The sequence below is a fragment of the Protomyctophum parallelum genome (genome assembly GCF_964188405.1).
Source record: "Protomyctophum parallelum genome assembly, chromosome: 15".
In the NCBI taxonomy this organism is placed as follows: Eukaryota; Metazoa; Chordata; class Actinopteri; order Myctophiformes; family Myctophidae; genus Protomyctophum; species Protomyctophum parallelum.
In genome coordinates, this window is record NC_139710.1 from 15,988,564 (window position 1) to 16,013,575 (window position 25,012).

Below are 25,012 nucleotides of genomic sequence, written 5' to 3' on the forward strand. Positions count from 1 at the left end.
CATTCACACTTTTTATTATTCAGCTTACTGTGGAGACACATGCTGGAACTTTTTTTTATTTTTATGTTTTGTAGTTTATGAGTTATTTAACTTAAACGCCCAATGCATTCTCTATGGCAATAGCACAAACTTTGGCATGATACTAGTCCTACATACTTACACCTAGCAACCCCATTCTAGCCTACTTAGGTTCATCTTACGGTGGACATGTTTGCCTGAAAAGGAATATTTGAAATGTTTCATAGTTTTAGAAATATAGTGCTTTCAAATTTACAATGGGGCTCAATGGCAGACATTGGCACGTCAAAAATCACTTTCCCCTTTTTCATTTTTTTCAAAACCTCAAAAATGATGAAAAACGGCGTGCTATAGTATGCCGTACGGTATGGGCTATAGCCCATGTTCAAAAATGATGAAAAACGAGGTTAAAAAAAATATCTAAATTTCGAAAAACGATGGGCTATAACCCATGTTTTTTTTTTTTTCATTTTTTTTTTTTTTTTTTAAAACCTCAAAAATGATGAAAAACGGCGTGCTATAGTATGCCGTACGGTATGGGCTATAGCCCATGTTCAAAAATGATGAAAAACGAGGTAAATTTATTTTTTCAAAATTTCAAAAACGATGGGCTATAACCCATGTTTTTTTTTTGTTTTTTTCAAAACCTTAAAAATGATGAAAAACGGCGTGCTATAGTATGCCGTACGGTATGGGCTATAGCCCATGTTCAAAAATGATGAAAAACGAGGTTAAAAAAAATATCAAAATTTCGAAAAACGATGGGCTATAACCCATGTTTTTTTTTTTTTCATTTTTTTCAAAACCTCAAAAATGATGAAAAACGGCGTGCTATAGTATGCCGTACGGTATGGGCTATAGCCCATGTTCAAAAATGATGAAAAACGAGGTTAAAAAAAATATCAAAATTTCGAAAAACGATGGGCTATAACCCATGTTTTTTTTTTTTTCATTTTTTTCAAAACCTCAAAAATGATGAAAAACGGCGTGCTATAGTATGCCGTACGGTATGGGCTATAGCCCATGTTCAAAAATGATGAAAAACGAGGTAAATTTATTTTTTCAAAATTTCAAAAACGATGGGCTATAACCCATGTTTTTTTTTTGTTTTTTTCAAAACCTTAAAAATGATGAAAAACGGCGTGCTATAGTATGCCGTACGGTATGGGCTATAGCCCATGTTCAAAAATGATGAAAAACGAGGTTAAAAAAAATATCAAAATTTCGAAAAACGATGGGCTATAACCCATGTTTTTTTTTTTTTCATTTTTTTCAAAACCTCAAAAATGATGAAAAACGGCGTGCTATAGTATGCCGTACGGTATGGGCTATAGCCCATGTTCAAAAATGATGAAAAACGAGGTTAAAAAAAATATCAAAATTTCGAAAAACGATGGGCTATAACCCATGTTTTTTTTTTTTTCATTTTTTTCAAAACCTCAAAAATGATGAAAAACGGCGTGCTATAGTATGCCGTACGGTATGGGCTATAGCCCATGTTCAAAAATGATGAAAAACGAGGTAAAAAAAAAAATAATAATAAATAAAAAAACGATGGGCTATAACCCATGTTTTTTTTTGTTTTTTTAATTTTTTTCAAAGCCTCAAAAATGATGAAAAACGGCGTGCCATAGTATTCCGTACGGTATGGGCTATACCCCCTGTTCAAAAATGATGAAAAACGAGGTTAAAAAATATATCAAAATTTCGAAAAACGATGGGCTATAACCCATGTTTTCATTTTTTTTCTTCATTTTTTTCAAATCCTCAAAAATGATGAAAAACGGCGTGCTATAGTATGCCGTACGATGTGGGCTATAGCCCATATCCTTGCGGTGTATAGCGGTGTATGAGAATGGGTGTTGCGGAGGATGAGAGCATTCCTCTCATCCTCCGCAACACAATGCATTCTCTATGGCAATAGCACAAACTTTGGCATGCTACTAGTCCTACATACTTACACCTAGCAACCCCATTCTAGCCTACTTAGGTTCATCTTATGGTGGACATGTTTGCCTGAAAAGGAATCTTTGAAATGTTTCATAGTTTTAGAAATATAGTGCTTTCAAATTTGAGACATTTAACATGGGGCTCAATGGCAGCTCTATAGGCACGTCAAAAGTCACTTTCACCTAGAAACTCCATTCACACTTTTTATTATTCAGCTTACTGTGGAGACACATGCTGGAACTTTTTTTTATTTTTATGTTTTGTAGTTTATGAGTTATTTAACTTAAACGCCCAATGCATTCTCTATGGCAATAGCACAAACTTTGGCATGATACTAGTCCTACATACTTACACCTAGCAACCCCATTCTAGCCTACTTAGGTTCATCTTACGGTGGACATGTTTGCCTGAAAAGGAATATTTGAAATGTTTCATAGTTTTAGAAATATAGTGCTTTCAAATTTACAATGGGGCTCAATGGCAGACATTGGCACGTCAAAAATCACTTTCCCCTTTTTCATTTTTTTCAAAACCTCAAAAATGATGAAAAACGGCGTGCTATAGTATGCCGTACGGTATGGGCTATAGCCCATGTTCAAAAATGATGAAAAACGAGGTTAATTTATTTTTTCAAAATTTCAAAAACGATGGGCTATAACCCATGATGAAAAACGGCGTGCTATAGTATGCCGTACGGTATGGGCTATAGCCCATGTTCAAAAATGATGAAAAACGAGGCTAATTTATTTTTTCAAATTTTCAAAAAACGATGGGCTATAACCCATGTTTTGTTTTTGTTTTGTTTTTTTGTTTTTTTTTCAAAACCTCAAAAATGATCAAAAACGGCGTGCTATAGTATGCCGTACGGTATGGGCTATAGCCCATGTTCAAAAATGATGAAAAACGAGGTTAATTTATTTTTTCAAAATTTCAAAAACGATGGGCTATAACCCATGTTTTTTTTTGTTTTTTTCAAAACCTAAAAAATGATGAAAAACGGCGTGCTATAGTATGCCGTACGGTATGGGCTATAGCCCATGTTCAAAAATGATGAAAAACGAGGTTAAAAAATATATCAAAATTTCGAAAAACGATGGGCTATAACCCATGTTTTTTTTTCTTTTCATGGTGGACATGTTTGCCTGAAAAGGAATCTTTGAAATGTTTCATAGTTTTAGAAATATAGTGCTTTCAAATTTGAGACATTTAACATGGGGCTCAATGGCAGCTCTATAGGCACGTCAAAAGTCACTTTCACCTAGAAACTCCATTCACACTTTTTATTATTCAGCTTACTGTGGAGACACATGCTGGAACTTTTTTTTATTTTTATGTTTTGTAGTTTATGAGTTATTTAACTTAAACGCCCAATGCATTCTCTATGGCAATAGCACAAACTTTGGCATGATACTAGTCCTACATACTTACACCTAGCAACCCCATTCTAGCCTACTTAGGTTCATCTTACGGTGGACATGTTTGCCTGAAAAGGAATATTTGAAATGTTTCATAGTTTTAGAAATATAGTGCTTTCAAATTTACAATGGGGCTCAATGGCAGACATTGGCACGTCAAAAATCACTTTCCCCTTTTTCATTTTTTTCAAAACCTCAAAAATGATGAAAAACGGCGTGCTATAGTATGCCGTACGGTATGGGCTATAGCCCATGTTCAAAAATGATGAAAAACGAGGTAAATTTATTTTTTCAAAATTTCAAAAACGATGGGCTATAACCCATGTTTTTTTTTTGTTTTTTTCAAAACCTTAAAAATGATGAAAAACGGCGTGCTATAGTATGCCGTACGGTATGGGCTATAGCCCATGTTCAAAAATGATGAAAAACGAGGTTAAAAAAAATATCAAAATTTCGAAAAACGATGGGCTATAACCCATGTTTTTTTTTCTTTTCTTTTTTTTCAAAACCTCAAAAATGATGAAAAACGGCGTGCTATAGTATGCCGTACGGTATGGGCTATAGCCCATGTTCAAAAATGATGAAAAACGAGGTTAAAAAAAATATCAAAATTTCGAAAAACGATGGGCTATAACCCATGTTTTTTTTTTTTTCATTTTTTTCAAAACCTCAAAAATGATGAAAAACGGCGTGCTATAGTATGCCGTACGGTATGGGCTATAGCCCATGTTCAAAAATGATGAAAAACGAGGTTAAAAAAAATATCAAAATTTCGAAAAACGATGGGCTATAACCCATGTTTTTTTTTTTTTCATTTTTTTCAAAACCTCAAAAATGATGAAAAACGGCGTGCTATAGTATGCCGTACGGTATGGGCTATAGCCCATGTTCAAAAATGATGAAAAACGAGGCTAATTTATTTTTTCAAAATTTCAAAAAACGATGGGCTATAACCCATGTTTTGTTTTTGTTTTGTTTTTTAGTTTTTTTTTCAAAACCTCAAAAATGATCAAAAACGGCGTGCTATAGTATGCCGTACGGTATGGGCTATAGCCCATGTTCAAAAATGATGAAAATTTAATTTATTTTTTCAAAATTTCAAAAACGATGGGCTATAACCCATGTTTTTTTTTGTTTTTTTCAAAACCTAAAAAATGATGAAAAACGGCGTGCTATAGTATGCCGTACGGTATGGGCTATAGCCCATGTTCAAAAATGATGAAAAACGAGGTTAAAAAATATATCAAAATTTCGAAAAACGATGGGCTATAACCCATGTTTTTTTTCTTTTTCATTTTTTTCAAAACCTCAAAAATGATGAAAAACGGCGTGCTATAGTATGCCGTACGGTATGGGCTATAGCCCATGTTCAAAAATGATGAAAAACGAGGTTAAAAAAAATATCAAAATTTCGAAAAACGATGGGCTATAACCCATGTTTTTGTTTTTTTTTCGTTTTTTTCAAATCCTCAAAAATGATGAAAAACGGCGTGCTATAGTATGCCGTACGATGTGGGCTATAGCCCATATCCTTGCGGTGTATAGCGGTGTATGAGAATGGGTGTTGCGGAGGATGAGAGCATTCCTCTCATCCTCCGCAACACAATGCATTCTCTATGGCAATAGCACAAACTTTGGCATGCTACTAGTCCTACATACTTACACCTAGCAACCCCATTCTAGCCTACTTAGGTTCATCTTATGGTGGACATGTTTGCCTGAAAAGGAATCTTTGAAATGTTTCATAGTTTTAGAAATATAGTGCTTTCAAATTTGAGACATTTAACATGGGGCTCAATGGCAGCTCTATAGGCACGTCAAAAGTCACTTTCACCTAGAAACTCCATTCACACTTTTTATTATTCAGCTTACTGTGGAGACACATGCTGGAACTTTTTTTTATTTTTATGTTTTGTAGTTTATGAGTTATTTAACTTAAACGCCCAATGCATTCTCTATGGCAATAGCACAAACTTTGGCATGATACTAGTCCTACATACTTACACCTAGCAACCCCATTCTAGCCTACTTAGGTTCATCTTATGGTGGACATGTTTGCCTGAAAAGGAATCTTTGAAATGTTTCATAGTTTTAGAAATATAGTGCTTTCAAATTTGAGACATTTAACATGGGGCTCAATGGCAGCTCTATAGGCACGTCAAAAGTCACTTTCACCTAGAAACTCCATTCACACTTTTTATTATTCAGCTTACTGTGGAGACACATGCTGGAACTTTTTTTTATTTTTATGTTTTGTAGTTTATGAGTTATTTAACTTAAACGCCCAATGCATTCTCTATGGCAATAGCACAAACTTTGGCATGATACTAGTCCTACATACTTACACCTAGCAACCCCATTCTAGCCTACTTAGGTTCATCTTATGGTGGACATGTTTGCCTGAAAAGGAATCTTTGAAATGTTTCATAGTTTTAGAAATATAGTGCTTTCAAATTTGAGACATTTAACATGGGGCTCAATGGCAGCTCTATAGGCACGTCAAAAGTCACTTTCACCTAGAAACTCCATTCACACTTTTTATTATTCAGCTTACTGTGGAGACACATGCTGGAACTTTTTTTTATTTTTATGTTTTGTAGTTTATGAGTTATTTAACTTAAACGCCCAATGCATTCTCTATGGCAATAGCACAAACTTTGGCATGATACTAGTCCTACATACTTACACCTAGCAACCCCATTCTAGCCTACTTAGGTTCATCTTATGGTGGACATGTTTGCCTGAAAAGGAATCTTTGAAATGTTTCATAGTTTTAGAAATATAGTGCTTTCAAATTTGAGACATTTAACATGGGGCTCAATGGCAGCTCTATAGGCACGTCAAAAGTCACTTTCACCTAGAAACTCCATTCACACTTTTTATTATTCAGCTTACTGTGGAGACACATGCTGGAACTTTTTTTTATTTTTATGTTTTGTAGTTTATGAGTTATTTAACTTAAACGCCCAATGCATTCTCTATGGCAATAGCACAAACTTTGGCATGATACTAGTCCTACATACTTACACCTAGCAACCCCATTCTAGCCTACTTAGGTTCATCTTATGGTGGACATGTTTGCCTGAAAAGGAATCTTTGAAATGTTTCATAGTTTTAGAAATATAGTGCTTTCAAATTTGAGACATTTAACATGGGGCTCAATGGCAGCTCTATAGGCACGTCAAAAGTCACTTTCACCTAGAAACTCCATTCACACTTTTTATTATTCAGCTTACTGTGGAGACACATGCTGGAACTTTTTTTTATTTTTATGTTTTGTAGTTTATGAGTTATTTAACTTAAACGCCCAATGCATTCTCTATGGCAATAGCACAAACTTTGGCATGATACTAGTCCTACATACTTACACCTAGCAACCCCATTCTAGCCTACTTAGGTTCATCTTATGGTGGACATGTTTGCCTGAAAAGGAATCTTTGAAATGTTTCATAGTTTTAGAAATATAGTGCTTTCAAATATGAGACATTTAACATGGGGCTCAATGGCAGCTCTATAGGCACGTCAAAAGTCACTTTCACCTAGAAACTCCATTCACACTTTTTATTATTCAGCTTACTGTGGAGACACATGCTGGAACTTTTTTTTATTTTTATGTTTTGTAGTTTATGAGTTATTTAACTTAAACGCCCAATGCATTCTCTATGGCAATAGCACAAACTTTGGCATGATACTAGTCCTACATACTTACACCTAGCAACCCCATTCTAGCCTACTTAGGTTCATCTTACGGTGGACATGTTTGCCTGAAAAGGAATATTTGAAATGTTTCATAGTTTTAGAAATATAGTGCTTTCAAATTTACAATGGGGCTCAATGGCAGACATTGGCACGTCAAAAATCACTTTCCCCTTTTTCATTTGTTTCAAAACCTCAAAAATGATGAAAAACGGCGTGCTATAGTATGCCGTACGGTATGGGCTATAGCCCATGTTCAAAAATGATGAAAAACGAGGTTAATTTATTTTTTCAAAATTTCAAAAAACGATGGGCTATAACCCATGTTTTTTTGGGGGTTTTTTTTTTTTTTTTTTCAAAACCTCAAAAATGATGAAAAACGGCGTGCTATAGTATGCCGTACGGTATGGGCTATAGCCCATGTTCAAAAATGATGAAAAACGAGGTTAATTTATTTTTTCAAAATTTCAAAAACGATGGGCTATAACCCATGTTTTTTTTTGTTTTTTTCAAAACCTAAAAAATGATGAAAAACGGCGTGCTATAGTATGCCGTACGGTATGGGCTATAGCCCATGTTCAAAAATGATGAAAAACGAGGTTAAAAAAAATATCAAAATTTCGAAAAACGATGGGCTATAACCCATGTTTGTTTTTTTTTCATTTTTTTCAAAAGCTCAAAAATGATGAAAAACGGCGTGCTATAGTATGCCGTACGGTATGGGCTATAGCCCATGTTCAAAAATGATGAAAAACGAGGTTAAAAAAAAAACTAAAAAAAATCCAAAAACGATGGGCTATAACCCATGTTTTTTTTCATTTTTTTCAAAGCCTCAAAAATGATGAAAAACGGCGTGCCATAGTATTCCGTACGGTATGGGCTATAGCCCATGTTCAAAAATGATGAAAAACGAGGTTAAAAAAAATATCAAAATTTTGAAAAACGATGGGCTATAACCCATGTTTTTGTTTTTTTTTTCATTTTTTTCAAATCCTCAAAAATGATGAAAAACGGCGTGCTATAGTATGCCGTACGATGTGGGCTATAGCCCATATCCTTGCGGTGTATAGCGGTGTATGAGAATGGGTGTTGCGGAGGATGAGAGCATTCCTCTCATCCTCCGCAACACAATGCATTCTCTATGGCAATAGCACAAACTTTGGCATGCTACTAGTCCTACATACTTACACCTAGCAACCCCATTCTAGCCTACTTAGGTTCATCTTATGGTGGACATGTTTGCCTGAAAAGGAATCTTTGAAATGTTTCATAGTTTTAGAAATATAGTGCTTTCAAATTTGAGACATTTAACATGGGGCTCAATGGCAGCTCTATAGGCACGTCAAAAGTCACTTTCACCTAGAAACTCCATTCACACTTTTTATTATTCAGCTTACTGTGGAGACACATGCTGGAACTTTTTTTTATTTTTATGTTTTGTAGTTTATGAGTTATTTAACTTAAACGCCCAATGCATTCTCTATGGCAATAGCACAAACTTTGGCATGATACTAGTCCTACATACTTACACCTAGCAACCCCATTCTAGCCTACTTAGGTTCATCTTATGGTGGACATGTTTGCCTGAAAAGGAATCTTTGAAATGTTTCATAGTTTTAGAAATATAGTGCTTTCAAATTTGAGACATTTAACATGGGGCTCAATGGCAGCTCTATAGGCACGTCAAAAGTCACTTTCACCTAGAAACTCCATTCACACTTTTTATTATTCAGCTTACTGTGGAGACACATGCTGGAACTTTTTTTTATTTTTATGTTTTGTAGTTTATGAGTTATTTAACTTAAACGCCCAATGCATTCTCTATGGCAATAGCACAAACTTTGGCATGATACTAGTCCTACATACTTACACCTAGCAACCCCATTCTAGCCTACTTAGGTTCATCTTATGGTGGACATGTTTGCCTGAAAAGGAATCTTTGAAATGTTTCATAGTTTTAGAAATATAGTGCTTTCAAATTTGAGACATTTAACATGGGGCTCAATGGCAGCTCTATAGGCACGTCAAAAGTCACTTTCACCTAGAAACTCCATTCACACTTTTTATTATTCAGCTTACTGTGGAGACACATGCTGGAACTTTTTTTTATTTTTATGTTTTGTAGTTTATGAGTTATTTAACTTAAACGCCCAATGCATTCTCTATGGCAATAGCACAAACTTTGGCATGATACTAGTCCTACATACTTACACCTAGCAACCCCATTCTAGCCTACTTAGGTTCATCTTATGGTGGACATGTTTGCCTGAAAAGGAATCTTTGAAATGTTTCATAGTTTTAGAAATATAGTGTTTTCAAATTTGAGACATTTAACATGGGGCTCAATGGCAGCTCTATAGGCACGTCAAAAGTCACTTTCACCTAGAAACTCCATTCACACTTTTTATTATTCAGCTTACTGTGGAGACACATGCTGGAACTTTTTTTTATTTTTATGTTTTGTAGTTTATGAGTTATTTAACTTAAACGCCCAATGCATTCTCTATGGCAATAGCACAAACTTTGGCATGATACTAGTCCTACATACTTACACCTAGCAACCCCATTCTAGCCTACTTAGGTTCATCTTATGGTGGACATGTTTGCCTGAAAAGGAATCTTTGAAATGTTTCATAGTTTTAGAAATATAGTGCTTTCAAATTTGAGACATTTAACATGGGGCTCAATGGCAGCTCTATAGGCACGTCAAAAGTCACTTTCACCTAGAAACTCCATTCACACTTTTTATTATTCAGCTTACTGTGGAGACACATGCTGGAACTTTTTTTTATTTTTATGTTTTGTAGTTTATGAGTTATTTAACTTAAACGCCCAATGCATTCTCTATGGCAATAGCACAAACTTTGGCATGATACTAGTCCTACATACTTACACCTAGCAACCCCATTCTAGCCTACTTAGGTTCATCTTACGGTGGACATGTTTGCCTGAAAAGGAATATTTGAAATGTTTCATAGTTTTAGAAATATAGTGCTTTCAAATTTACAATGGGGCTCAATGGCAGACATTGGCACGTCAAAAATCACTTTCCCCTTTTTCATTTTTTTCGAAACCTCAAAAATGATGAAAAACGGCGTGCTATAGTATGCCGTACGGTATGGGCTATAGCCCATGTTCAAAAATGATGAAAAACGAGGTTAATTTATTTTTTCAAAATTTCAAAAAACGATGGGCTATAACCCATGTTTTTTTTTTTTCCTTTTTTTTCAAAACCTCAAAAATGATGAAAAATGGCGTGCTATAGTATGCCGTACGGTATGGGCTATAGCCCATGTTCAAAAATGATGAAAAAAGAGGTTTAAAAAAAATCTAAATTTCAAAAAACGATTGGCTATAACCCATGTTTTTTTATTTTTTTATTTTTTTTTCAAAATCTCAAAAATGATGAAAAACGGCGTGGTATAGTATGTCGTACAGTATGGGCTATAGCCCATGTTCAAAAATGATGAAAAACGAGGTAAAAAAAATATATCAAAATTTCAAAAAACGATGGGCTATAACCCATGTTTTTTTTTTTTTTCAAAACCTCAAAAATGATGAAAAACGGCGTGCTATAGTATGCCGTACGGTATGGGCTATAGCCCATGTTCAAAAATGATGAAAAACAAGGTTAAAAAAATAATAATAATCAAAAAACGATGGGCTATAACCCATGTTTTTTTTTTTTTCATTTTTTTCAAAACCTCAAAAATGATGAAAAACGAGGTTAAAAAAAATATCAAAATTTCGAAAAACGATGGCCTATAACCCATGTTTTTTTTTTTTTCATTTTTTTTAAATCCTCAAAAATGATGAAAAACTGCGTGCTATAGTATGCCGTACGATGTGGGCTATAGCCCATATCCTTGCGGTGTATAGCGGTGTATGAGAATGGGTGTTGCGGAGGATGAGAGCATTCCTCTCATCCTCCGCAACACAATGCATTCTCTATGGCAATAGCACAAACTTTGGCATGCTACTAGTCCTACATACTTACACCTAGCAACCCCATTCTAGCCTACTTAGGTTCATCTTATGGTGGACATGTTTGCCTGAAAAGGAATCTTTGAAATGTTTCATAGTTTTAGAAATATAGTGCTTTCAAATTTGAGACATTTAACATGGGGCTCAATTGCAGCTCTATAGGCACGTCAAAAGTCACTTTCACCTAGAAACTCCATTCACACTTTTTATTATTCAGCTTACTGTGGAGACACATGCTGGAACTTTTTTTTATTTTTATGTTTTGTAGTTTATGAGTTATTTAACTTAAACGCCCAATGCATTCTCTATGGCAATAGCACAAACTTTGGCATGATACTAGTCCTACATACTTACACCTAGCAACCCCATTCTAGCCTACTTAGGTTCATCTTACGGTGGACATGTTTGCCTGAAAAGGAATATTTGAAATGTTTCATAGTTTTAGAAATATAGTGCTTTCAAATTTACAATGGGGCTCAATGGCAGACATTGGCACGTCAAAAATCACTTTCCCCTTTTTCATTTTTTTCTAAACCTCAAAAATGATGAAAAACGGCGTGGTATAGTATGTCGTACAGTATGGGCTATAGCCCATGTTCAAAAATGATGAAAAACGAGGTAAAAAAAATATATCAAAATTTCAAAAAACGATGGGCTATAACCCATGTTTTTTTTTTTTTTCAAAACCTCAAAAATGATGAAAAACGGCGTGCTATAGTATGCCGTACGGTATGGGCTATAGCCCATGTTCAAAAATGATGAAAAACAAGGTTAAAAAAATAATAATAATCAAAAAACGATGGGCTATAACCCATGTTTTTTTTTTTTTCATTTTTTTCAAAACCTCAAAAATGATGAAAACGAGGTTAAAAAAAATATCAAAATTTCGAAAAACGATGGCCTATAACCCATGTTTTTTTTTTTTTCATTTTTTTTAAATCCTCAAAAATGATGAAAAACGGCGTGCTATAGTATGCCGTACGATGTGGGCTATAGCCCATATCCTTGCGGTGTATAGCGGTGTATGAGAATGGGTGTTGCGGAGGATGAGAGCATTCCTCTCATCCTCCGCAACACAATGCATTCTCTATGGCAATAGCACAAACTTTGGCATGCTACTAGTCCTACATACTTACACCTAGCAACCCCATTCTAGCCTACTTAGGTTCATCTTATGGTGGACATGTTTGCCTGAAAAGGAATCTTTGAAATGTTTCATAGTTTTAGAAATATAGTGCTTTCAAATTTGAGACATTTAACATGGGGCTCAATTGCAGCTCTATAGGCACGTCAAAAGTCACTTTCACCTAGAAACTCCATTCACACTTTTTATTATTCAGCTTACTGTGGAGACACATGCTGGAACTTTTTTTTATTTTTATGTTTTGTAGTTTATGAGTTATTTAACTTAAACGCCCAATGCATTCTCTATGGCAATAGCACAAACTTTGGCATGATACTAGTCCTACATACTTACACCTAGCAACCCCATTCTAGCCTACTTAGGTTCATCTTACGGTGGACATGTTTGCCTGAAAAGGAATATTTGAAATGTTTCATAGTTTTAGAAATATAGTGCTTTCAAATTTACAATGGGGCTCAATGGCAGACATTGGCACGTCAAAAATCACTTTCCCCTTTTTCATTTTTTTCTAAACCTCAAAAATGATGAAAAACGGCGTGCTATAGTATGCCGTACGGTATGGGCTATAGCCCATGTTCAAAAATGATGAAAAACGAGGCTAATTTATTTTTTCAAAATTTCAAAAAACGATGGGCTATAACCCATGTTTTGTTTTTGTTTTTTTGTTTTTTTTTCAAAATTTCAAAAACGATGGGCTATAACCCATGTTTTTTTTTTTTTCATTTTTTTCAAAACCTCAAAAATGATGAAAAACGGCGTGCTATAGTATGCCGTACGGTATGGGCTATAGCCCATGTTCAAAAATGATGAAAAACGAGGTTAAAAAATATATCAAAATTTCGAAAAACGATGGGCTATAACCCATGTTTTTGTTTTTTTTTCGTTTTTTTCAAATCCTCAAAAATGATGAAAAACGGCGTGCTATAGTATGCCGTACGATGTGGGCTATAGCCCATATCCTTGCGGTGTATAGCGGTGTATGAGAATGGGTGTTGCGGAGGATGAGAGCATTCCTCTCATCCTCCGCAACACAATGCATTCTCTATGGCAATAGCACAAACTTTGGCATGCTACTAGTCCTACATACTTACACCTAGCAACCCCATTCTAGCCTACTTAGGTTCATCTTATGGTGGACATGTTTGCCTGAAAAGGAATCTTTGAAATGTTTCATAGTTTTAGAAATATAGTGCTTTCAAATTTGAGACATTTAACATGGGGCTCAATGGCAGCTCTATAGGCACGTCAAAAGTCACTTTCACCTAGAAACTCCATTCACACTTTTTATTATTCAGCTTACTGTGGAGACACATGCTGGAACTTTTTTTTATTTTTATGTTTTGTAGTTTATGAGTTATTTAACTTAAACGCCCAATGCATTCTCTATGGCAATAGCACAAACTTTGGCATGATACTAGTCCTACATACTTACACCTAGCAACCCCATTCTAGCCTACTTAGGTTCATCTTACGGTGGACATGTTTGCCTGAAAAGGAATATTTGAAATGTTTCATAGTTTTAGAAATATAGTGCTTTCAAATTTACAATGGGGCTCAATGGCAGACATTGGCACGTCAAAAATCACTTTCCCCTTTTTCATTTTTTTCTAAACCTCAAAAATGATGAAAAACGGCGTGCTATAGTATGCCGTACGGTATGGGCTATAGCCCATGTTCAAAAATGATGAAAAACGAGGCTAATTTATTTTTTCAAAATTTCAAAAAACGATGGGCTATAACCCATGTTTTGTTTTTGTTTTGTTTTTTTGTTTTTTTTCCAAAACCTCAAAAATGATCAAAAACGGCGTGCTATAGTATGCCGTACGGTATGGGCTATAGCCCATGTTCAAAAATGATGAAAATTTAATTTATTTTTTCAAAATTTCAAAAACGATGGGCTATAACCCATGTTTTTTTTTGTTTTTTTCAAAACCTAAAAAATGATGAAAAACGGCGTGCTATAGTATGCCGTACGGTATGGGCTATAGCCCATGTTCAAAAATGATGAAAAACGAGGTTAAAAAATATATCAAAATTTCGAAAAACGATGGGCTATAACCCATGTTTTTTTTTTTTTCATTTTTTTCAAAACCTCAAAAATGATGAAAAACGGCGTGCTATAGTATGCCGTACGGTATGGGCTATAGCCCATGTTCAAAAATGATGAAAACGAGGTTAAAAAAAATATCAAAATTTCGAAAAACGATGGGCTATAACCCATGTTTTTGTTTTTTTTTCGTTTTTTTCAAATCCTCAAAAATGATGAAAAACGGCGTGCTATAGTATGCCGTACGATGTGGGCTTTAGCCCATATCCTTGCGGTGTATAGCGGTGTATGAGAATGGGTGTTGCGGAGGATGAGAGCATTCCTCTCATCCTCCGCAACACAATGCATTCTCTATGGCAATAGCACAAACTTTGGCATGCTACTAGTCCTACATACTTACACCTAGCAACCCCATTCTAGCCTACTTAGGTTCATCTTATGGTGGACATGTTTGCCTGAAAAGGAATCTTTGAAATGTTTCATAGTTTTAGAAATATAGTGCTTTCAAATTTGAGACATTTAACATGGGGCTCAATGGCAGCTCTATAGGCACGTCAAAAGTCACTTTCACCTAGAAACTCCATTCACACTTTTTATTATTCAGCTTACTGTGGAGACACATGCTGGAACTTTTTTTTATTTTTATGTTTTGTAGTTTATGAGTTATTTAACTTAAACGCCCAATGCATTCTCTATGGCAATAGCACAAACTTTGGCATGATACTAGTCCTACATACTTACACCTAGCAACCCCATTCTAGCCTACTTAGGTTCATCTTATGGTGGACATGTTTGCCTGAAAAGGAATCTTTGAAATGTTTCATAGTTTTAGAAATATAGTGCTTTCAAATTTGAGACATTTAACATGGGGCTCAATGGCAGCTCTATAGGCACGTCAAAAGTCACTTTCACCTAGAAACTCCATTCACACTTTTTATTATTCAGCTTACTGTGGAGACACATGCTGGAACTTTTTTTTATTTTTATGTTTTGTAGTTTATGAGTTATTTAACTTAAACGCCCAATGCATTCTCTATGGCAATAGCACAAACTTTGGCATGATACTAGTCCTACATACTTACACCTAGCAACCCCATTCTAGCCTACTTAGGTTCATCTTATGGTGGACATGTTTGCCTGAAAAGGAATCTTTGAAATGTTTCATAGTTTTAGAAATATAGTGCTTTCAAATTTGAGACATTTAACATGGGGCTCAATGGCAGCTCTATAGGCACGTCAAAAGTCACTTTCACCTAGAAACTCCATTCACACTTTTTATTATTCAGCTTACTGTGGAGACACATGCTGGAACTTTTTTTTATTTTTATGTTTTGTAGTTTATGAGTTATTTAACTTAAACGCCCAATGCATTCTCTATGGCAATAGCACAAACTTTGGCATGATACTAGTCCTACATACTTACACCTAGCAACCCCATTCTAGCCTACTTAGGTTCATCTTATGGTGGACATGTTTGCCTGAAAAGGAATCTTTGAAATGTTTCATAGTTTTAGAAATATAGTGCTTTCAAATTTGAGACATTTAACATGGGGCTCAATGGCAGCTCTATAGGCACGTCAAAAGTCACTTTCACCTAGAAACTCCATTCACACTTTTTATTATTCAGCTTACTGTGGAGACACATGCTGGAACTTTTTTTTATTTTTATGTTTTGTAGTTTATGAGTTATTTAACTTAAACGCCCAATGCATTCTCTATGGCAATAGCACAAACTTTGGCATGATACTAGTCCTACATACTTACACCTAGCAACCCCATTCTAGCCTACTTAGGTTCATCTTATGGTGGACATGTTTGCCTGAAAAGGAATCTTTGAAATGTTTCATAGTTTTAGAAATATAGTGCTTTCAAATTTGAGACATTTAACATGAGGCTCAATGGCAGCTCTATAGGCACGTCAAAAGTCACTTTCACCTAGAAACTCCATTCACACTTTTTATTATTCAGCTTACTGTGGAGACACATGCTGGAACTTTTTTTTATTTTTATGTTTTGTAGTTTATGAGTTATTTAACTTAAACGCCCAATGCATTCTCTATGGCAATAGCACAAACTTTGGCATGATACTAGTCCTACATACTTACACCTAGCAACCCCATTCTAGCCTACTTAGGTTCATCTTATGGTGGACATGTTTGCCTGAAAAGGAATCTTTGAAATGTTTCATAGTTTTAGAAATATAGTGCTTTCAAATATGAGACATTTAACATGGGGCTCAATGGCAGCTCTATAGGCACGTCAAAAGTCACTTTCACCTAGAAACTCCATTCACACTTTTTATTATTCAGCTTACTGTGGAGACACATGCTGGAACTTTTTTTTATTTTTATGTTTTGTAGTTTATGAGTTATTTAACTTAAACGCCCAATGCATTCTCTATGGCAATAGCACAAACTTTGGCATGATACTAGTCCTACATACTTACACCTAGCAACCCCATTCTAGCCTACTTAGGTTCATCTTACGGTGGACATGTTTGCCTGAAAAGGAATATTTGAAATGTTTCATAGTTTTAGAAATATAGTGCTTTCAAATTTACAATGGGGCTCAATGGCAGACATTGGCACGTCAAAAATCACTTTCCCCTTTTTCATTTGTTTCAAAACCTCAAAAATGATGAAAAACGGCGTGCTATAGTATGCCGTACGGTATGGGCTATAGCCCATGTTCAAAAATGATGAAAAACGAGGTTAATTTATTTTTTCAAAATTTCAAAAAACGATGGGCTATAACCCATGTTTTTTTGGGGGTTTTTTTGTTTTTTTTTTCAAAACCTCAAAAATGATGAAAAACGGCGTGCTATAGTATGCCGTACGGTATGGGCTATAGCCCATGTTCAAAAATGATGAAAAACGAGGTTAATTTATTTTTTCAAAATTTCAAAAACGATGGGCTATAACCCATGTTTTTTTTTGTTTTTTTCAAAACCTAAAAAATGATGAAAAACGGCGTGCTATAGTATGCCGTACGGTATGGGCTATAGCCCATGTTCAAAAATGATGAAAAACGAGGTTAAAAAAAATATCAAAATTTCGAAAAACGATGGGCTATAACCCATGTTTGTTTTTTTTTCATTTTTTTCAAAAGCTCAAAAATGATGAAAAACGGCGTGCTATAGTATGCCGTACGGTATGGGCTATAGCCCATGTTCAAAAATGATGAAAAACGAGGTTAAAAAAAAAACTAAAAGAAATCCAAAAACGATGGGCTATAACCCATGTTTTTTTTCATTTTTTTCAAAGCCTCAAAAATGATGAAAAACGGCGTGCCATAGTATTCCGTACGGTATGGGCTATAGCCCATGTTCAAAAATGATGAAAAACGAGGTTAAAAAAAATATCAAAATTTTGAAAAACGATGGGCTATAACCCATGTTTTTGTTTTTTTTTCATTTTTTTCAAATCCTCAAAAATGATGAAAAACGGCGTGCTATAGTATGCCGTACGATGTGGGCTATAGCCCATATCCTTGCGGTGTATAGCGGTGTATGAGAATGGGTGTTGCGGAGGATGAGAGCATTCCTCTCATCCTCCGCAACACAATGCATTCTCTATGGCAATAGCACAAACTTTGGCATGCTACTAGTCCTACATACTTACACCTAGCAACCCCATTCTAGCCTACTTAGGTTCATCTTATGGTGGACATGTTTGCCTGAAAAGGAATCTTTGAAATGTTTCATAGTTTTAGAAATATAGTGCTTTCAAATTTGAGACATTTATAGGCAGATATAAGTGGCATTTCAAAAAATCACTTTCACCTAGAAACTCCATTCACACTTTGTAAAATTCAGCTTACTGTGGAGACAGATGCTGGAACTTTTTACTTTGAAATGTTTTGTAGTTTCTGAGTTATTTAACTTAAAAGCCCAATGCATTCTCAATGGCAATAGCACAAACTTTGGCATGCTAGTCCTACATACTTTACTTACACCTAGAAACCCCATTCAAACTTTAAAATGTTCATCCTACGGTGGACATGTTTGCCTGAGAATGAATATTTGAAATGTTTCAGTTTTAGAAATATAGTGCTTTAAAATGTGAGAAAAGGCAGATTTTGGCAATCAAAATCACTTTCACCTAGAAACTCTATTTATACTTCAGCTTACTGTGGACACACATGCTGGAACTTTTTATTACATACTTTTTTACATAGTAGCTATGACATTTCTCATGGTTTCCAACAATATTTTTTTCAAAAATGAAAATCATGCTTTTCAATGACACTAGTACTAGTATTACACTAGTGTATACACTAGTACTGTCAACTGTACTAGTATGTTGTTTTTCATGGTTTTCGGCGATAATTAAATTATGAAAATCATCAAAAGCGACAGTCTAGTGTTGTCTTTCATGGTTTTCGACAATATATATACAGTGTGTGTGTGTGTGTGTATATATATTATTTTTTTTAGAAATTGAAAACCATAAAAATCAACATACTGGTACTATAGTAGGTCTACGTCATTGAAAAGCATGATTTTCATAATCATAATTTCTTTCAAAAAACGACATATGTCGTCCTCACTTTGATAACCACTACAATAATATGCAATACTCTATACGTATGTATGATTGAATTAAATACATTTATACAATATATAGGAATCATTAAATGGAATCGTTAAAGAACTGGAATTGGTCAAATCCTAAACGACCTAAAGGAAAATACTGAGCACCTCTACTGCAACAGCTTTGGTAGCTGAAGAAGCGCACTATCCAAAACAACATTATTAAACATCCTGTGCTTCAACTATAAATGTTCTTTAATCCCTTGAAAACCTTAGTGTGCACCTGGATCCTCTGGTATGCAGCGACAAGCCCTGGGAATGAATGGTAATCAACTTTATTGTCACATTACAGGTTTACAGATGCAGAGAAGTGGGTCAAATACATTTTTGTGCAAGCTTCATTTTAACCCATTTTGGGCAGGAACCCCTTTTGGTGTTAGCATTATGTTATGCTTTAGCTATTGAAAAATAGCAGATCTACAAGCTCATAGGGAACGACTGACATAGAAATATAGCTTTAACAGAAAACTGTCAGGATGTAGAAGACATTTTTGGCAAAAAGAAAGGTAAGCGGAGAAGGGGCGGGGGTGCACTGGCAGGGAGAGCAAAGAGAAGAGAAACGAAACAGCAGTGCAACAGGTTTGGGGTGGAAGTTCTTCTTTGGCCTCCCTGGAGTGTCCAAGCAAAGTTTCATGACGATCGGTCGATTGGTGGCAGAGATTAGCTGTTCACCGACACACGTACAGACACATACAGTGAAATAGTCTCCGGCCTTCGGCCATCCAGCATCGGAGACAACAATGAACAAACCCCTCTTCTCTGCGGTGGTGAAGAGGAACTTGACCATGAATCAAAATGTAATAATTTCTTCCTTATGACGTGATTCTTGTACAGCCGATTTTATGAGAATTCACACATTGCTTCATGAAATAAGACAAGGCAAAAACATGATCTCCGTGTCCACGGCAAAGGTACTGTAGGAAGATACCACTAATGATGTTTTTCATTTTGAAACAGTGACATTTCATTATGCATGCGTTGATCACATTTATTCGGTATTGTTGGGTTTTTTCATAAACAATGAATGAACAGTAACATTGTTGTGGCCTTTTTTCCCTCCCAGGTGGAATGTCTGCCAGGCGGTGTGTGTAGCGTGAAGAATGTGGTGCTGCGAGACAATCATATGAGTGGGAGGGTCTTGACACATTTTATGAGCTGCAGGCTCCCTGCAGTATGATTTGTCACGGTGTCACCGCTGAGGTGTCCCAGTAGTTGTGTTTGTGTGTGTATAATTGTAGCCTTTCCACATAATCGGTGTCCTAACTCTGATGTTAGGACACACTCTTCAGATTCCTGTCATTGAAGTACTGCATGTCTACAAGAGTGTGGTGAATCATGTCTACTTGTTATTCTGAATACGCACCCCCATAAACCCCTTAGCCAAGACAAGACTCACTGGTGTGTGTGTGTGTGTGTGTGTGTGTGTGTGTGTGTGTGTGTGTGTGTGTGTGTGCATTTGGTGCTCTCGGTAGCGCTCACTTTACAAGTCAGCCAATGTCTGTGTGAGCATCTCCTGAAGAGCCTTGATCCTGAATTGAACGCTGTTAGCATCTGTGGATAAGCAACCTTGTCCATTTGGTCTGAACTCCATCGAGCTGAGAACACACACAGCTTCATCGACCACACTAGACTGCTTCACCACCTGGAGTGACAAACAAACAGAGGACTTTGTTTTTGGGCCACTATGTCAGCATACAAACATACATTTTGTGTCCTCCACACATACAGTAATACAAATACTATGCAGCGATAAAGCAACAGAATTTCTATTTTGAACAAGGTTGATTTTTGAAATACAAGCCTCAACGTTGCCTGGCAGTGTCATACTAATATGACCAGACAGTGGCCTTGTGGTTAGAGTGTGCGCCCTGAAACTGGGAGGTCGGGGGTTCGATCCCCGGCCGGGTCATACCAAAGACTGTAAAAATGGGACCCAATGCCTCCCTGCCTTGCACTCAGCATCAATGGGTTAGTCACATGTGGCTCTTATAGGCACTCACCCGTGGCTCCCAGTAGAAGAAGAAGTATGAAAAGGAATAAGAGGTTTTGTTTTTCATTTTTTTATTTTTTACATTTAATCATAATGTATTATTTAATTTGTAGTAGGCATAAAGTTATTCTTTCATTTTTTATATTACAAAACAATGTTTAGTAAGAGAAATCTTGGAAAATCTTGGAACTAAATCGTTACCAAGACATTTCTTCACCAATGTGTTTCTAAATGTGTCTAATAACATGTACTAAAAGTTTGAAATTCAACTCCTGTGGGAAATTGAGTTATTAGCATAATATGTGACCATACCCATAACATCCTATATAAGGCCAAAAAGTCAAAATGTCATCATTCTTTAAGTAGCATGTGACATATGAAACTAGGGGTTTTTCATGATTCTGAATCCATTCCAAGCATTAGTTTTGCACAAAAAACACTCCTTGGGCTAAATTAGGCCATATCCACTTGACCTCATCACATTTGTGATGACGGCTATGGCCGTTTTCCTCCCAAGGAGTGTTTTTTGTGCAAAACTAATGCTTGGAATGGATTCAGAATCATGAAAACCCCCTAGTTTTATCCCCAATCACACCCACAATGGACGATTGGCATGGAATAGTCCTGGATATTTTCAAAATGGAAAAATTTACATACATGATTAGACAATTTCTACCAAATTTGGAACAACTGGATAGTGCACATTGCCCCTCTGAGAGCGGACTTTGTGTGATCTCACTGGTCTCTGGTGCTTTACGATTGTAGAAAATGTTTAAGACACCTCTCCTTCTCTCATGGTCGAAGACCAAAGCTGTATTGTTTTTGTCCCCCTCAGCAATAGTGTATATACTTTCGTTTTTTTTGTTGGTTGTTTTTTTGTCTGTCTTTTTCTGCCCACTCTTTTCTTTTTGTCCTCCTGAAATGTTACAATCCGAAGTGATATTGCCCTGTTTGTCCCTGTCTAAGTGTGGACTTGATGTCATATGAAAAAAGGACTATACAGAGACATTGGAGTTGGAGCCACATGGAGGGGGGATGAGGGAGGGAAGAGGGGTGAAAAAAAAGGGGAAAAAAAGAATCTTGGGAATTTCTCGTGTGTCATTATGTGAAAATGCTATCTGTATTGTACTGCTCTTTCAAAATAAAACAAATATTATTTAAAAAAAAAGAAAACCCCATAGTTTCATATGTCACATGCTACTGAAAGAATGATGAAATTTGGACTTTTTTTCTTTATATAGGATGTTATGGGTATGGTCACATATTATGTTAATAACTCAATTTCCCCCGGGAGTTGAACTTCAAACTTTTAGTACATGTTATTAGACACCTTTAGAAACACATTGGTGAAGACATTTCTTGGTAACAATTTAGTTCCCAGATTGGTCAAATACCTGATAAAATGCCCTTACTAGTTGCCTATACACCAGATAAAAATAAGAATCAAATTTAATGAAGGAAAACAGGAGAATAGAAGAATGTATTCATGATTAGACATCTTTGTTTGTTTTCACAACCAATGCTGCTGGCTTACTGGTACAGTATACTTGATATGCTTTGAGAAATTAACAAACAATAAAATGTAATATTGAAAGACCAGAAAAATCCCAAATAATTAAAGTTTGAGCAAACATATTTTGCAGCTCCTAATACGTTTTTGGGCCAAAAATGGCTCTTCTGATAATAAAGCTTGCCTACCCCTGGATTGGGGGGGTCAAATCAACTAATCAAATGATTCCCGAGCGTGGCACGGCTGCAGCTCACCGCTCCAAGAGATGGGTCAAAGGCGGAGAACAAATTTCACTGCGGTAACATGTGTGACAAATTGTATGACTTTGATATCACTGCAGAGGGCAAGGTTTTTTTGCAATGGAAGATTGGTCTGGTTTCCAGGCTAGCATCAACCTGTATGAATAAGGCATCACCTATTATCCTCTATGGGAATAGTTAGTTTGAATGAAAATATTTGCCAATCATTTTTAGACCTTGGGAGACAATATGGATGGTTTCCTCACCGTGCGTACAATCTCTGCCGCTCCGCTCAAAGAGACCGTGGAGTGAACCGCGAAGTTGACCAGAAGGCTGAGGACCAATAGTGGGGAGAGGGACAGTTGCTCAGTGCGTGACAGGAGCTCAACCAGTGGCTGCAGGTAGCTGGAAGGTGGGTGAATCGCCGAAACCAGAAAGAGGGATCTGAGGCGCTCCCACACTTCTCTGGCTGCCACCTGGAAGAAAGGTAACATGCTATTTACACACGTAATCCCTACTTTATGTACTTTATTTACTTGGCCCCATCTTTTCCCCTAGTCTACACTACACCATTTACCACCATTTGTGCTTGCAGATGTCCGCCGCCTGTTATGACATTCCCAGAATAGGGACGCTAAGGTTCATGTGGTTAAACGTGGTTGACGCTGAAAACTATTTTCACTCTGTGGTCATCTTTCCCGACAATGTAAATATTTTTTTTTATCAATACTTATCATATATATCATAGATTGCAAAGAAAAAGGAACCAGTCATCCTTTTGTAAGGACAACATTGACTACAATGGTCCCGAAAGACGCTAAGACAAGTCTTCCTGGATGCAACGGGGAGACGGAGAGACAGGAGGCAGAAAGGTGAAACTCAGACAGGCTGGCCAGATGCACTCGATGAGAGATCAATACCCCATATCTGTGGTGTGCTCGCTCTCTCTCTGTCCCCCCTCGCTCTCTCTAATAGGGGCCATCCATAATTAATCCCTTAGTGTGTTATTCATCCTTCTCTCAGTCTATTCCTGAGCCTGCGGCAGGGACAAGGCTGCTGCAACTGACACAGACGATGCGTGCGCTGTCAGACACCATACATAGGCACAGACAGAAATAGACATATAGACATGAAGAGACTTCTGTCATCACACACCACCTGATCTGTACGTGTATTCTTGGTGCTAAGCATGTGCCTGTGTGGCACTGCACCTGTGAGCTACTCTGCACATGCCATGGGCAACATCACATCTGACCCCCCTGACCCTCAGCACAGGAGCCCCCCAGGGATGCGTACTCCTTGTACACTCATGACTGCATAGCCACGTACAGCTCCAATGTCTTCATCAAGTATGCTGACGACACAACGTTGGTAGGCCAGATTGTCAACAATAATGAGACTTCCAACTTCCTATAGGCATGAGGTCAGATCACTGACTCCGTCTGGTGCAAAGGGAACAACCTCACCCTCAACAAGAGCAAGGAGCCGATTGTGGACTTCAGGAAGATGATGAGAAAGCACAAGCCTATCGTCATCGTTGGAGTTGCAGTGGAAAGGGTCTGCGTCTGCAAGTTCAAGTTCCTTGGAGTACACCTCGAGGAGGGGCTCAAGTGACACACACACACCACGCTCACAGCAGTGACTGTACTGGTTTCACGCCTGAAGAAGCCCCTGCATCTTCAGGCTGTAAAGCATCCTATTAGTATTATTTTAACGCTACCCCAAGAGCATCTGTGCCATAACATTGATCCCATAACATAACAGTATAGAAAGTATAGAAATAGAGTGCAACACTATATATATTTGAGGTTACAATCCCTATGAAAACCTGTGTCATTTGAAACAAAATAAAAAGGTTTGACCATAAATAACACAAACATGTATGTGACTCATGTTTAAAAAAAATGCTTTTCTTGGCTTGAGAAGTGTTCTTACCAGCTGTAGGGTCCTGTGGTGCCCCCTGTTGGTGAGAAGTGTTCTTACCAGCTGTAGGGTCCTGTGGTGCCCCCTGTTGGTGGGGTGGTGGAAGAAGGTCAGCAGCCACAACAGCACGCCACAATCCTCTGGGTCTGCAGACACCAACAGCTGCACAGCCACCTCCACCCAGTGGGCACACTGAGCCAGCAGGAACCAGGCCTCGAAAACAGCCCACTGACCCCTATGGGACGGGAGGTGAAAACACTAAGTGGGCCAAGTGGCATTGCTCAGTCTAAGTCTAGATTCTAGATTAGAAGCTTGATTAAAAGTTGGTTGGTTAAAACCCCCCCAGACTGGCGACAGAGGGTTCAAAGGTGGATCTGCATGAGCAATGCTGCAGGCAATGCTATAGCCTAAATAATAAAATGTGGTTTTCAGAAGAGACGGTATAGAGACACATGGAGATGGGGCAAAACAGGCGGAATATTGGGTTCGATATCGGGCGTGAAAC

General features: G+C 36.8%; 1 protein-coding gene across 2 annotated transcripts in view; it reads right to left on the reverse strand.

The window, feature by feature from the left end:
- Positions 1 to 19,270: 19,270 nt before the first annotated feature.
- fancc (FA complementation group C) overlaps positions 19,271 to 25,012 on the reverse strand; it is a 39,131-nt gene continuing 33,389 nt past the window's right edge. Inside the window, exons 13-15 of one of the 2 annotated variants that reach the window (XM_083783093.1) lie at positions 24,568 to 24,742; positions 22,851 to 23,060; positions 19,271 to 20,487 (exon numbers count right to left, since the gene is read on the reverse strand). In XM_083783093.1, the coding sequence (XP_083639219.1) occupies positions 20,326 to 20,487; positions 22,851 to 23,060; positions 24,568 to 24,742 (547 nt within the window). In that variant the 3' untranslated portion in view covers positions 19,271 to 20,325. Of the gene's footprint in view, positions 20,488 to 22,820; positions 23,061 to 24,567; positions 24,743 to 25,012 lie in introns of both variants that reach the window. The other variant, XM_083783092.1, reaches the window with a different exon arrangement.